General features: G+C 41.9%; 1 protein-coding gene across 1 annotated transcript in view; it reads right to left on the bottom strand.

Annotated features, from left to right (window-relative positions):
- Nucleotides 1–17,151, bottom strand: part of fbn2a (fibrillin 2a) — a 147,186-nt gene that overhangs the window by 18,328 nt on the left and 111,707 nt on the right. Inside the window, exons 49-57 of the mRNA XM_079860862.1 lie at nucleotides 16,184–16,303; nucleotides 14,909–15,034; nucleotides 13,846–13,998; nucleotides 13,692–13,757; nucleotides 13,379–13,504; nucleotides 11,565–11,684; nucleotides 10,900–11,022; nucleotides 10,612–10,743; nucleotides 9,880–10,005 (exon numbers count right to left, since the gene is read on the bottom strand). Of these exons, the coding sequence (XP_079716988.1) occupies nucleotides 9,880–10,005; nucleotides 10,612–10,743; nucleotides 10,900–11,022; nucleotides 11,565–11,684; nucleotides 13,379–13,504; nucleotides 13,692–13,757; nucleotides 13,846–13,998; nucleotides 14,909–15,034; nucleotides 16,184–16,303 (1,092 nt within the window). The remainder of the gene's footprint in view (nucleotides 1–9,879; nucleotides 10,006–10,611; nucleotides 10,744–10,899; nucleotides 11,023–11,564; nucleotides 11,685–13,378; nucleotides 13,505–13,691; nucleotides 13,758–13,845; nucleotides 13,999–14,908; nucleotides 15,035–16,183; nucleotides 16,304–17,151) is intronic.

Here is a 17,151-nt window from a genome sequence, read left to right as displayed (position 1 = left end):
AACTCACATCACAACACCAGTCAACTCACATCACAACACCAGTCAACTCACATCACAACACCAGTCAACACACATCACAACACCAGTCAACTCACACCAGTCAACACACATCACAACACCAGTCAACTCACATCAGTCAACACACATCACAACACCAGTCAACTCACACCAGTCAACACACATCACAACACCAGTCAACTCACATCACAACACCAGTCAACTCACATCACAACACCAGTCAACTCACATCACAACACCAGTCAACTCACATCACAACATCAGTCAACTCACACCAGTCAACACACATCACAACACCAGTCAACTCACACCAGTCAACTCACATCACAACACCAGTCAACTCACATCACAACACCAGTCATCTCACACCAGTCAACACACATCACAACACCAGTCAACTCACATCACAACACCAGTCAACTCACACCAGTCAACACACATCACAACACCAGTCAACTCACATCACAACACCAGTCAACTCACATCACAACACCAGTCAACTCACATCACAACACCAGTCAACACACATCACAACACCAGTCAACTCACATCACAACACCAGTCAACTCACATCACAACACCAGTCAACTCACATCACAACACCAGTCAACTCACATCACAACACCAGTCAACTCACATCACAACACCAGTCAACACACATCACAACACCAGTCAACTCACATCACAACACCAGTCAACTCACACCAGTCAACTCACATCACAACACCAGTCAACACACATCACAACACCAGTCAACTCACACCAGTCAACTCACATCACAACACCAGTCAACTCACACCAGTCAACTCACATCACAACACCAGTCAACTCACATCACAACACCAGTCAACTCACATCACAACACCAGTCAACACACATCACAACACCAGTCAACTCACATCACAACACCAGTCAACTCACACCAGTCAACACACATCACAACACCAGTCAACTCACACCAGTCAACACACATCACAACACCAGTCAACTCACACCAGTCAACACACATCACAACACCAGTCAACTCACATCACAACACCAGTCAACTCACACCAGTCAACTCACATCACAACATCAGTCAACTCACACCAGTCAACACACATCACAACACCAGTCATCTCACACCAGTCAACACACATCACAACACCAGTCAACTCACATCACAACACCAGTCAACTCACATCACAACACCAGTCAACTCACACCAGTCAACTCACACCAGTCAACTCACATCACAACACCAGTCAACTCACATCACAACACCAGTCAACTCACACCAGTCAACTCACATCACAACATCAGTCAACTCACACCAGTCAACACACATCACAACACCAGTCATCTCACACCAGTCAACTCACATCACAACACCAGTCAACTCACACCAGTCAACTCACATCACAACACCAGTCAACTCACATCACAACACCAGTCAACTCACATCACAACACCAGTCAACTCACATCAGTCAACACACATCACAACACCAGTCAACTCACACCAGTCAACACACATCACAACACCAGTCAACTCACATCACAACACCAGTCAACTCACATCACAACACCAGTCAACTCACATCACAACACCAGTCAACACACATCACAACACCAGTCAACTCACATCACAACACCAGTCAACTCACATCACAACACCAGTCAACTCACATCACAACACCAGTCAACACACATCACAACACCAGTCAACTCACACCAGTCAACACACATCACAACACCAGTCAACTCACACCAGTCAACACACATCACAACACCAGTCAACTCACACCAGTCAACACACATCACAACACCAGTCAACTCACATCACAACACCAGTCAACTCACATCACAACACCAGTCAACTCACATCACAACACCAGTCAACACACATCACAACACCAGTCAACTCACATCACAACACCAGTCAACTCACATCACAACACCAGTCAACTCACACCAGTCAACTCACATCACAACACCAGTCAACTCACACCAGTCAACACACATCACAACACCAGTCAACTCACATCACAACACCAGTCAACTCACATCACAACACCAGTCAACTCACATCACAACACCAGTCAACTCACACCAGTCAACTCACATCACAACACCAGTCAACTCACACCAGTCAACTCACATCACAACACACATCACAACACCAGTCAACTCACACCAGTCAACTCACATCACAACACCAGTCAACTCACACCAGTCAACACACATCACAACACCAGTCAACTCACATCACAACACCAGTCAACTCACATCACAACACCAGTCAACTCACATCACAACACCAGTCAACTCACATCACAACACCAGTCAACTCACATCACAACACCAGTCAACACACATCACAACACCAGTCAACTCACATCACAACACCAGTCAACTCACACCAGTCAACTCACATCACAACACCAGTCAACACACATCACAACATCAGTCAACTCACATCACAACACCAGTCAACACACATCACAACACCAGTCAACTCACATCACAACACCAGTCAACTCACACCAGTCAACACACATCACAACACCAGTCAACTCACACCAGTCAACACACATCACAACACCAGTCAACTCACACCAGTCAACACACATCACAACACCAGTCAACTCACATCACAACACCAGTCAACTCACACCAGTCAACTCACATCACAACACCAGTCAACTCACACCAGTCAACAGTCAACTCACACCAGTCAACTCACATCACAACACCAGTCAACTCACACCACTCAACTCACATCACAACACCAGTCAACTCACACCAGTCAACACACATCACAACACCAGTCAACTCACATCACAACACCAGTCAACTCACACCAGTCAACACACATCACAACACCAGTCAACACACATCACAACACCAGTCAACACACATCACAACACCAGTCAACTCACATCACAACACCAGTCAACACACATCACAACACCAGTCAACTCACATCACAACACCAGTCAACTCACACCAGTCAACACACATCACAACACCAGTCAACTCACACCAGTCAACTCACATCACAACACCAGTCAACTCACATCACAACACCAGTCAACTCACACCAGTCAACACACATCACAACACCAGTCAACACACATCACAACACCAGTCAACTCACATCACAACACCAGTCAACACACATCACAACATCAGTCAACTCACACCAGTCAACACACATCACAACACCAGTCAACAACACACATCACAACACCAGTCAACTCACATCACAACACCAGTCAACACACATCACAACATCAGTCAACTCACATCACAACACCAGTCAACTCACATCACAACACCAGTCAACTCACATCACAACACCAGTCAACTCACACCAGTCAACACACATCACAACACCAGTCAACTCACATCACAACACCAGTCAACTCACACCAGTCAACACACATCACAACACCAGTCAACTCACATCACAACACCAGTCAACTCACACCAGTCAACTCACATCACAACACCAGTCAACACACATCACAACACCAGTCAACTCACACCAGTCAACACACATCACAACACCAGTCAACTCACACCAGTCAACACACATCACAACACCAGTCAACACACATCACAACACCAGTCAACTCACATCACAACACCAGTCAACTCACACCAGTCAACACACATCACAACACCAGTCAACTCACACCAGTCAACACACATCACAACACCAGTCAACTCACATCACAACACCAGTCAACTCACACCAGTCAACACACATCACAACACCAGTCAACAACACACATCACAACACCAGTCAACTCACACCAGTCAACTCACATCACAACACCAGTCAACTCACATCACAACACCAGTCAACTCACATCACAACACCAGTCAACTCACACCAGTCAACACACATCACAACACCAGTCAACTCACACCAGTCAACACACATCACAACACCAGTCAACTCACATCACAACACCAGTCAACTCACATCACAACACCAGTCAACTCACATCACAACACCAGTCAACTCACACCAGTCAACACACATCACAACACCAGTCAACTCACATCACAACACCAGTCAACTCACACCAGTCAACACACATCACAACACCAGTCAACACACATCACAACACCAGTCAACACACATCACAACACCAGTCAACTCACATCACAACACCAGTCAACACACATCACAACACCAGTCAACTCACACCAGTCAACACACATCACAACACCAGTCAACTCACATCACAACACCAGTCAACTCACACCAGTCAACTCACATCACAACACCAGTCAACACACATCACAACACCAGTCAACTCACACCAGTCAACACACATCACAACACCAGTCAACTCACACCAGTCAACACACATCACAACACCAGTCAACTCACATCACAACACCAGTCAACTCACACCAGTCAACACACATCACAACACCAGTCAACTCACACCAGTCAACACACATCACAACACCAGTCAACTCACATCACAACACCAGTCAACTCACACCAGTCAACACACATCACAACACCAGTCAACAACACACATCACAACACCAGTCAACTCACACCAGTCAACTCACATCACAACACCAGTCAACTCACATCACAACACCAGTCAACTCACATCACAACACCAGTCAACTCACACCAGTCAACACACATCACAACACCAGTCAACTCACACCAGTCAACACACATCACAACACCAGTCAACTCACATCACAACACCAGTCAACTCACATCACAACACCAGTCAACTCACATCACAACACCAGTCAACTCACACCAGTCAACACACATCACAACACCAGTCAACTCACATCACAACACCAGTCAACTCACACCAGTCAACACACATCACAACACCAGTCAACACACATCACAACACCAGTCAACTCACATCACAACACCAGTCAACACACATCACAACATCAGTCAACTCACATCACAACACCAGTCAACACACATCACAACACCAGTCAACTCACATCACAACACCAGTCAACTCACACCAGTCAACACACATCACAACACCAGTCAACACACATCACAACACCAGTCAACACACATCACAACACCAGTCAACTCACATCACAACACCAGTCAACTCACATCACAACACCAGTCAACTCACACCAGTCAACTCACATCACAACACCAGTCAACTCACACCAGTCAACACACATCACAACACCAGTCAACTCACATCAGTCAACACACATCACAACACCAGTCAACTCACACCAGTCAACACACATCACAACACCAGTCAACTCACACCAGTCAACACACATCACAACACCAGTCAACTCACATCACAACATCAGTCAACTCACATCACAACACCAGTCAACACACATCACAACATCAGTCAACTCACATCACAACACCAGTCAACACACATCACAACACCAGTCAACTCACATCACAACACCAGTCAACTCACACCAGTCAACACACATCACAACACCAGTCAACACACATCACAACACCAGTCAACACACATCACAACACCAGTCAACTCACATCACAACACCAGTCAACACACATCACAACACCAGTCAACTCACACCAGTCAACACACATCACAACACCAGTCAACTCACACCAGTCAACACACATCACAACACCAGTCAACTCACATCACAACACCAGTCAACTCACATCACAACACCAGTCAACACACATCACAACACCAGTCAACTCACATCACAACACCAGTCAACTCACACCAGTCAACACACATCACAACACCAGTCAACTCACATCACAACACCAGTCAACTCACACCAGTCAACTCACATCACAACACCAGTCAACTCACATCACAACACCAGTCAACACACATCACAACACCAGTCAACTCACATCACAACACCAGTCAACTCACATCACAACACCAGTCAACTCACATCACAACACCAGTCAACTCACATCACAACACCAGTCAACACACATCACAACACCAGTCAACTCACACCAGTCAACACACATCACAACACCAGTCAACTCACATCACAACACCAGTCAACTCACACCAGTCAACTCACATCACAACACCAGTCAACTCACATCACAACACCAGTCAACACACATCACAACACCAGTCAACTCACATCACAACACCAGTCAACACACATCACAACACCAGTCAACTCACATCACAACACCAGTCAACTCACATCACAACACCAGTCAACTCACATCACAACACCAGTCAACTCACACCAGTCAACTCACATCACAACACCAGTCAACTCACATCACAACACCAGTCAACACACATCACAACACCAGTCAACTCACATCACAACACCAGTCAACTCACATCACAACACCAGTCAACTCACATCACAACACCAGTCAACACACATCACAACACCAGTCAACTCACATCACAACACCAGTCAACACACATCACAACACCAGTCAACTCACATCACAACACCAGTCAACTCACATCACAACACCAGTCAACTCACACCAGTCAACTCACATCACAACACCAGTCAACTCACACCAGTCAACACACATCACAACACCAGTCAACTCACATCACAACACCAGTCAACTCACACCAGTCAACACACATCACAACACCAGTCAACTCACATCACAACACCAGTCAACTCACACCAGTCAACTCACATCACAACACCAGTCAACTCACACCAGTCAACACACATCACAACACCAGTCAACACACATCACAACACCAGTCAACTCACATCACAACACCAGTCAACTCACATCACAACACCAGTCAACTCACACCAGTCAACTCACATCACAACACCAGTCAACTCACACCAGTCAACACACATCACAACACCAGTCAACTCACATCACAACACCAGTCAACTCACACCAGTCAACACACATCACAACACCAGTCAACTCACATCACAACACCAGTCAACACACATCACAACACCAGTCAACTCACATCACAACACCAGTCAACTCACATCACAACACCAGTCAACTCACATCACAACACCAGTCAACTCACATCACAACACCAGTCAACACACATCACAACACCAGTCAACTCACACCAGTCAACACACATCACAACACCAGTCAACTCACATCACAACACCAGTCAACTCACACCAGTCAACTCACATCACAACACCAGTCAACTCACATCACAACACCAGTCAACACACATCACAACACCAGTCAACTCACATCACAACACCAGTCAACACACATCACAACACCAGTCAACTCACATCACAACACCAGTCAACTCACATCACAACACCAGTCAACTCACATCACAACACCAGTCAACTCACACCAGTCAACTCACATCACAACACCAGTCAACTCACATCACAACACCAGTCAACACACATCACAACACCAGTCAACTCACATCACAACACCAGTCAACTCACATCACAACACCAGTCAACTCACACCAGTCAACTCACATCACAACACCAGTCAACTCACATCACAACACCAGTCAACACACATCACAACACCAGTCAACTCACATCACAACACCAGTCAACACACATCACAACACCAGTCAACTCACATCACAACACCAGTCAACTCACATCACAACACCAGTCAACTCACACCAGTCAACTCACATCACAACACCAGTCAACTCACACCAGTCAACACACATCACAACACCAGTCAACTCACATCACAACACCAGTCAACTCACACCAGTCAACACACATCACAACACCAGTCAACTCACATCACAACACCAGTCAACTCACACCAGTCAACTCACATCACAACACCAGTCAACTCACACCAGTCAACACACATCACAACACCAGTCAACACACATCACAACACCAGTCAACTCACATCACAACACCAGTCAACTCACATCACAACACCAGTCAACTCACACCAGTCAACTCACATCACAACACCAGTCAACTCACACCAGTCAACACACATCACAACACCAGTCAACTCACATCACAACACCAGTCAACTCACACCAGTCAACACACATCACAACACCAGTCAACTCACATCACAACACCAGTCAACTCACATCACAACACCAGTCAACTCACATCACAACAGAGACAGTATTACAAAGTATACCTCTATCCAGTGGCGTAGCGCAAGGGTGTTCAGCGTTTTTAAGGGCGATAGAGGCACGGAGCAGGGACCCCCGATACAAAATGTGTCAAACATGCTAAAATATTAAGCATGTAGGCTTTAATATTAACAGAAACCAACCATATCATGATAATTATTATATTAAGACAGTACATTAGAACTATGCAACTAAATAAGACAATTAAATATTTTCCTGAACTTTAGATTAAAGTTTATTAAACATCACATTTTAATTTTACTGTTGCAAAATTAAAATGTGAATAAACATTTAATAAACAATTGCAATTGACATAGTGATACTAGCACGGGACAAAGATATGGCATGTCAAAATAGATATACACAAATGTAAAAGCAGACTAATAGAAAAATATTCGTATCATTATATTTTCAATTCCATTCCAATTATTTCAATAATCAATGACTTAATAATCTTAAGTGTCTCACTGTACATTGCTGTTCTTGTTATGGTGGAGCCGCTGCTTCACATTACATCTACACTTTACTGGAGAACCCGCACTCAGTGATTTAATTCTTAATTATCCATCACACAGAAAAATTAAAATGTTATGTTTTAATCAACTAAATGTTTAATTGACCATCTGATTAATAAAATTAAAATGTATGACTCTGCAAATCCATTAAAATTATTTACAACAACTGTAAACAACTAATAAATTGTGATTTTTATCGCAACTTGTTGTTTATTATGATGCATAAAACTTACTTTTAAGAATGAAAAGTAATATAGTAACACAAAGTAACCTTGTGCAACATATGCAACAACAACAATGTGCACAGATCTGATCTACTGTCTTAAAGGGATAGTTCGGCCAAAAATGATATTTAACCCATGATTTACTCACCCTCAAGCCGTTCGAGATGCATATGTCAATCTTTTTTCAGACGAACACATTTTCAGTTTTTTTACAAAATGTCTTAGATCTTTCAGTGGTTATAATGTGAAGTTATGGGGTCCACCTCCTTCAAGTCCCAAAATGTGCATGCATCCTTCACAAAAGTAGTCCATCCGCCTCCGGGGGGATAAACGAAGGCCTTCTGAGGGTAATCCGTGCGGTTTTGTCGTAAAAATATACATATTTAAATCTTGCTTCCGGCAACGGTCGACGCACGTTCACGGCAGATGGATGCCGGCGTATGACGTAGTAATGATATTTTCATTTATAAAGTTTTAAATATGTATATTTTTACGACAAAATCGCACTTTAACATAATACAACTTATTTTTGATTATAATATGGTTAGTTTCTATTAATATCGAAGGCTATATGCTTATATATGATATTGCTGTCAGGACCACTATCGTCAAATACGATTGACGGAATGCCACCCGTGAGCATACAGCTTGGATTGGCGGTATGGTTCTGTTCTGGGCGAGAACTCCCTGTGCATCCGTGCAGCCTAGCATGGATAAGAGCAACAATAACCCCCCTTAGGGTAACAGAACAGAACCAACATGAATGTATTGCAGATATCAATAATTCAAGATTTTAAAGTACAACACAATTCGAGAATTTCTGCTGATAATACTGAAGGAGCTTATATATGTATACGGTGATAGGTGTCATATTCCTATAGGTAGACGTGGATCAGCTGAGAGTCACTGATGCGAGCTTGACTAACGTGACCTGCCAGAACTAATGCTATGCTTAATATTGCTTTTTGTCATTTTTTTCAACGAGGCTGATGCCATCCCCTGCATAACTTTCCATAGAGATTCGAGAAAGAGGTTTTACCAAGACATTTCGTGGCTGTAGAGTCAGTTTTGAACCCAATGCCACATTCACACATGTAGCTTCCGACAGTGTTCACACACCGGCCGTTCTCACACACCCCGGGCTGAGTCAAGCATTCATTTTCATCTGTAAAGAAGAACAAGATAAAAAAGGGAATGACAATGAATAAAATATATAGATTTTTTTTTTGGTAAGACTCAACATTATTTTGATGCTCTACTTTGGACATTCTACCAACTATAAGTAAATTTGCAACTACATGTCTACTAACTCACATTAGAGTATTAGTTGAATGTAATAGACTGTTAGGGTTAGGTGTCATGGTTCGGGTTAGTAGAATAAGCTGATATGTAGTTGTTAGAATGTGTAAAGTAGACTATCGAAATAAAGTGTTACCCATTCTTTTCCAGTCTAGTGTGATCAGTAGTCGGTGGCTTTATTGGTGTATGCAGTGTACAACAGGTGTAGCCAACTCTGCCATCCCTACACCACACTAACCTACCCAACTATTCTCACTAATCAAGTCAAGTCACCTTTATTTCTATTGTGCTTTATACAATACAGACTGTTTCAAAGCAGCTTAACCATGATAAACAGGAAAATAATGATCAATGATGCAAACTAAAAAGACAATAGTGTCATTGTTCAGCTGAAGTCAGTTCAGTGTTGATTCAGTTCAATAATCTTCAAGAGTGTTTGTAAAAGTGAATAGCAATGCAGATCAGTTTTTACCTTGACATACATCTTCATTCATCCTGCGGATCATCCCGGCCGGACAAACACACATGAAGGTGCCGATTAAGTTGTTACACTCCATTCCTCTGGAGTCACAGTTATGAAGATCCTCTGCACACTCGTCTACATCTGAACACAGAGGAGCTCAACGTCATCACCAATGCTGGAATACTCTTACAATAACACATTCATGCACACATATGCATTTACGTTAGCCTTGTATACTGCGATCGCTAAGGGTTGGAAAGTGTTATGACAAACTCATTGATTGATGATATGTCGTACCCTGACACATGCGTCCATCCTCCCGCAGGGTGTAACCGTACGGACAGCTGCATTCGTACGCCCCGAAAGTGTTAACGCAGCGGAACGCACAGAGCAGAGGATTCTGGTCACATTCATTCACATCTGGACAATCAGTGATGACACACAATCAGTCAAAGATGCACATCTGTATGAACAGGGTCATTTGAGGAAGGTTTCCTGTAGGTCTGATCATGTGCATGCATATACTGACTTCTAAGCAAATGTTTAACTATTCAATGATTCATTCATTTGCCACAAACAATGCCATGCATTTGAATTAACTTCATTTGGGGGCTACAGTATTCACAGCAAATACTGATTTTGATATTTGCAGTAGTCGACATTTGAAGTGGATCAAAACCTTTCATCAAAGTTATACATACATTTTGAACAATACCCATTCTTGTCTTAGGACAACTTTGCTTAACTTTTCTGATCCACTTCAAATGTTGACTACTGTAATTTGATTAATTAATTAGAATAATATGTAACTAATTTGGTTAAAATCAATTGGCAGCATTGTCAAATATAGACAAAAGAGAACATTATGAAAGATAATATCATACACGTCTATTACACAGCAGCTCTTTGAGTGCACTGAAAGCTGGTTTAATGAAGATGTTCAGGTGTTTTGGTCAGCTGACCTTCACAGCTCATCATTGGTCCGGGCTCAAACCCCTCCTCACACACACACTCAAAAGCTCCAATCACATTTGAGCATGAGCCGTTTCCACACGGGTTTCCCACTGAACACTCGTCAATATCTGCACACACACAGAGAACAGAAAGCTGTTGGCTGGACATGTTGACAAATTTGATAATAGAATATTTCCCAGTTGAAATATAGATTTAATGGTTCAGAAAAATCTGTCATCTAATCCATGTGTATTCACCTGACTTTGGATTGAGGGGGAAAGCTGTTATCAGCTCCACAGTGGAGAATGAAACCATAAACGCACCAGCTGACCTTGAATGGAACGCAATAGAGAACGCGACGAGAACGGTTTGGCCAACAGTGGTTTTAGATTGTAATTGGTGGAGACAACTGAGCTGAGATGCCTTAAAGGGGGGGTACAATGGTGTTTCATGTATTCAGAGTTGTTTACAGTGTTAAAGAGATGGATTCTCATGCTTAACATGGCCAAAGTTTTTAAAAAATATTTTGGACGAATAACGGAGAATTTCTGTGCCGAAAATCTTACTTCCGGGTTGGTACAAGTTTCGGCTGGTTTTTTTTCGACCGTGGATCTAATGACGTAGACCAGAGTGGAACTCCTTATATGAGCATTTCTCCCGGAAAAGCTCGCCCGTGCACACGTCGACCAGAGGAGAGCGAGACCGCGCACATCAACGCGCTTCAACAGGAAATCATCGGCAGCGCTGCATAGTGTGTTTTTGGATGTGAGGGAAAGCTTACCATGTTCAGCTTCCCAAAGAACCCAGCGTTAGGAACAGTGGATGCAGATTGTTTTTCCGGGGCAAAAACGAGTTGTGTAGACTGTTTGTTCCCTGCATTTCGACAATGAATGTTTTATAAACAAAGCCCAGATCGACGGATTCTCTCTATGGCTCTGGCTTCGCCCACACGGCCCGCCTCCAGACGCTCTGATTTTTCCGGAAAGACTCGGTACAGCCTATCTTTCTTTTATAAATATAATAAAACTAAAGACTTTTTGGAGATATGAAGGATGCAATACTACTATATAGGTACTCAAGATTAACAGGAGATTGAGTGAAAATGAGCTTTTCACCCCCCCTTTAAGAACATCTGAACATCCCAGTCGCAGCTTCCACTTTACACAGTTCATAACCCATGAGCTCAGTCACGGGTGCTCTTTTTGGCTCTTAGTCAAACTCTTATAATTATTTAACTGTATTCTTGCTTTGGGTGGCAGACTGCTAACTAGTCTATTTTTGATAACATATGTCAAAACATCATTCATATATATATTTGCATATATATATATATTTTTTTATTGTACCACAAAGGGATTACTTAATGTGTTTTTCTTAGTGTTGGTTTTAAAAGAAGAAACATTTATCAAGAGAACATGTTGAATGTAAACTAAAAAGAACAGCTTAATATCTCGCAAGTTCAGCTGAAGTGAGAAGTACAGAGTAAATCACAGAGGCCTGAAATCATGGTTGAAAACTCTCAGTAAATTGCGGAACCTGAAGTCATTGATTTTCAAAGAGATTTTCTGGTGAGCAGAGCACAACTTTATGCCGATAATGAGCAGTGACTTCCAGGAACGCAGACAGCGATCTGTCAATAAGAGACACTGAAGCGGAGCAGAAACCAACACAACAGAGACTGTGACCTCAGGCGGCATGATCACTGTTACAGTCAACAGGCTTGAGACATATTTACATAAATATTAAAATAATGACATAAAAGAAGACATTTTGCAAAATGTCTCATTATTTATTTGTCCATATAATTTCGTCATTCTCTCACCATCACAGCGTGTCCCTGTGTGGTGGAGTGTGTATCCTGCGGGACACTCGCAGCGGAAGGAGCCGTCCGTGTTGATGCAGCGGCCGTTCACACAGATCTCAGGATTCTCCACACACTCGTTCAAGTCTGAGACACACAGCGATATGGCGGGTCAATCTGTACAGCTGGGTTTAATGTTTTTAGTGATTCCTTTGCAACAGACAATCAGTGTGTCTTAATGCATTAAAGTAAGATATTACATTATTTTAATATTAATATACAACCCATTGCTATACCAGTCTTCAAGAATCAAAAGACGTATAGTCCACAGTACCTTCACGTGTGTCCCCAACTCCAGGAACGATCCCATGGCCGAACGGACACAGATCCTGAAATGCAGCTGTGAACACACACACGAAACATGAAACCGTGAGAACGCAGTGGTGATGATGGTGGCGGTGGTGATGAAGGAGAGGAGAGCTCGGTACCGTGCTGCTGTTTAGGGCACAGCTCGCAGGGGTCGCCCCAGCCCTCTCTGGCCAGGAGACTACAGCAGCACTTGGCTTTGCTGGTGTTGAACGCCTGCGGGACAGAGCACTTGCCATTCTCAAAGCGTGTGAAACAGAAGCTCTCTCTAGTGTCTGACACAACAAACAGCAGGCATACCCATGAGCATTATGTAAGGAATCACAATGTTTTACTTCATGTTTTTGACCTTAAAACTACTTCTTACACACCTTGTTTAGAAACAATTACAGTTTAGAACTAACAGAAGATATTGTATGCAGTTATTGGAGAGAAAGCACGAGTGAATTACCTGTCACTCAGCAGAGTCAGCAAACATGTTAGTTTAACTACTTCAAAAGTACCACTTCTGAAAAATGTATTTTAAGTTTTCAGGACTAAAAAATATTGAATTCAGTTGCGAAAAGGTTCAAATTCTGCGTGTGCAAGATAGCGCATGTGTTAGTTTCTGCATATGGCCCTTAGCAATACAGCAATGGTTTGTCTAACCATCATATTTTATTTTTGTTTTGACAATGCTTTATTTTGTATAATTAAACTGCACATTTCCACTAATTGTAAAGTTTGAGATTGAAAATGGCAAATCAAATGCATGGGGATGAATTGTTGGTTGGAGGTGTTATGAGATGGAAGTTATCTGGAACTGTAAAGCAGTCGAGGCATGGAACTAAATTAATTAATTAATAAACAGCTCTGAACCTTTGTCTGTCAGCCAATCAGAATCAAGCATTCCAGAGCATTGCAGTTCCTTTCACAAGGCAAAAAATCATACTATTTTAAGGCATCCTCAAATGACCACATGCAGCAGAATGCTATTTGTAAACATTTTTGTAAAACTTTCTCTCTATATTCCACTTTATTAATTTAGCTAAAAGATATGTAGCTAAACAACTACAGTCTACTAACAGTCTACTACAGCCTACCAATACTCTAATAAGTGTTTGTTGATGTGTACAGTAGTTGTAAAGTTACTTATAGACAAAATTAAGTCAGATTAGTCAGATAAACAGGGTTATGATGAATTACCGTAACATCTGCGTCTATCTTCTGACAGCACAAATCCAGGTTTACACACGCACTCAAAGCTGCCCAGACTGTTGAAACAGGAGCCGTATGCACAGATGCCGGGCTCCTCCGAACACTCGTTCACATCTGATACACACACACACACAGTACTGTACTTACATACTATCTACTGGGAAAAGAATGGTTTAAATGTTTCAATAAGCTTCATGTTGTTCCAAACCCGTATGACTCTCTCCCTCTTACATGAAACTCTTAAGAAGAATGTGAATATGCTTTAAAACGGACACAAAAGCACCATAAAAGGACCAAACATATGACTTTGAGTTAGTTGAAGAACCAGATCATGGACTCATATTGTGGATCAACAGAATAAAGATCGGAGAATAATTTGTTCATGAATCAGATGTCACTACTAACTCACATGAACATGCCAAGGAAAGCTGGGGAGGATGTGAAGATTTTCAGAGAAAAGAGAAATACTTAATACAAAAAAAAAATGTAGGGTGCTTTTTTCCCCCAACTCCACAAAACAAAGAAAGTCATACAAAATCATAACGACATGAGAGTGAGGTATCCAATGATATCAAGACTAATTAAAATGGTCATGTATAGTAGAATAAAACAAAATTGCATACATTAAACAACAAAACCGTGTGCAATATCACTTAAATATCATTAGCCATAGTATACACTTAATTCAACAAAAAATAAGTCAACCTTTCATTAGTGAGATTCACATCTTGTATGTTTTCAGTGCATAATATGTACGTTCAGACTCAATCCTCCTCGGCATGGAGGGCACCAGTGTTTCTGGAGATGTCCTGCCATTCCTCAGCAGCGCTTCACTGGAGGTTGTGTTGCTATAATAAACAATCTAAAGGTGTTCTATTGGACTCACGTCACACGTCGTACTCATGAGGGATTTAGATGTGCACTTTTTAGGGGCATCATCTCCGACTGTGATTAGTGATACTCTTGACTCATTTTATTCCCCCTGATTACTGCAGCAACTACCAGTATGTTTCCACTCATTTTCAGTTGGTCACTGATCTTCCTGTAGTTGAGAAGTCTCATAATCAGATTTCTTCTCTGTCTCACAATCTCTGTCTGTCTCACAATTCAGATGATAAGTATAATACTGAGAAAGTTCTGGTGTTCACGGGTCATTTTACTAACATGTTCATGCATTGGAGAAGTGATACAATTTTGAATCATTTGACATTTCAGTGATATTGCACAGGTGTGTAACCTCTTACTGGGCATTCGAGCTCTTACCTACACAGTGCTCACTGTGGACGATATACCCATCAGGACAGACACATCTGAAAGAGCCATCCAGATTCAGACAGGTTCCAGGAGCACATATCCCAGGAATCATTACACACTCGTTAACATCTGCATTTATCGAAACACAAGACAGACACTTATGATATTGTCATAGGACTCCCGTCAGTCTACAAATCCTAGAACATAATAATAGTGTCCAATTACACTGAATATCTATATTGTTATTAATTTGTCAGTATCATTGTTTATTTTACATGAAAAGGATGGTAGATAACAGAAATACCATCAGTAGTGATAACAGATAACACTATGAATTATGAGAACTGCTCATTTGTAATCGGCTCAGGATAAATGTGTCTGCTAATATGTAAACAAGAGGAGTCTCAGATGGATACTTCAGTCTGAGCACAGGCACTGCTGGCCAGCAACTGATTATATGTCATCTGGATTACATAATCAGCTTCCAAAGAATAAGTACTTGTAATTTTTTGGGGATTACATGATTACATATTATTCACACAATGGAAGTAAATTACTTTTTTGTCAGCCAAACACCTTTGGCTTACAATATTTACTTGAAGCACCCCTGAGATTTGAAGTTAATATTTCAATAATTAGGATCTCAGATGTCGGTTAATGGTCACAAGACATTTAGGCAAACAAATCGTTTTTAGTAATCCTTTTTAATTTTAATTAATTAATTAAAATTGTAATTTGACATTTTTAAGATTTAATTAATTATTAGCTTTTTATCAAACAACCCCCTGCAGATCCTTCACCCCAGACTGGAAAACCCTGATATAATGTACTGTTTAGTGCACTTCATGTAGTTGATAAAGAACAGAATATATTTTCTGTTCCTTTGTATTTTTATATCAATATGGTACAATATTCTACTATTGAAATCAATGTGATGAAAAAGGTCAAAAGTAATCTAACCTAAAATGTGTAATCTA

This window comes from Squalius cephalus (genome assembly GCF_949319135.1).
Source record: "Squalius cephalus genome assembly, chromosome: 24".
NCBI classification, from domain to species: Eukaryota; Metazoa; Chordata; class Actinopteri; order Cypriniformes; family Leuciscidae; genus Squalius; species Squalius cephalus.
This window is presented reverse-complemented; position numbering and strand designations above follow the sequence as displayed.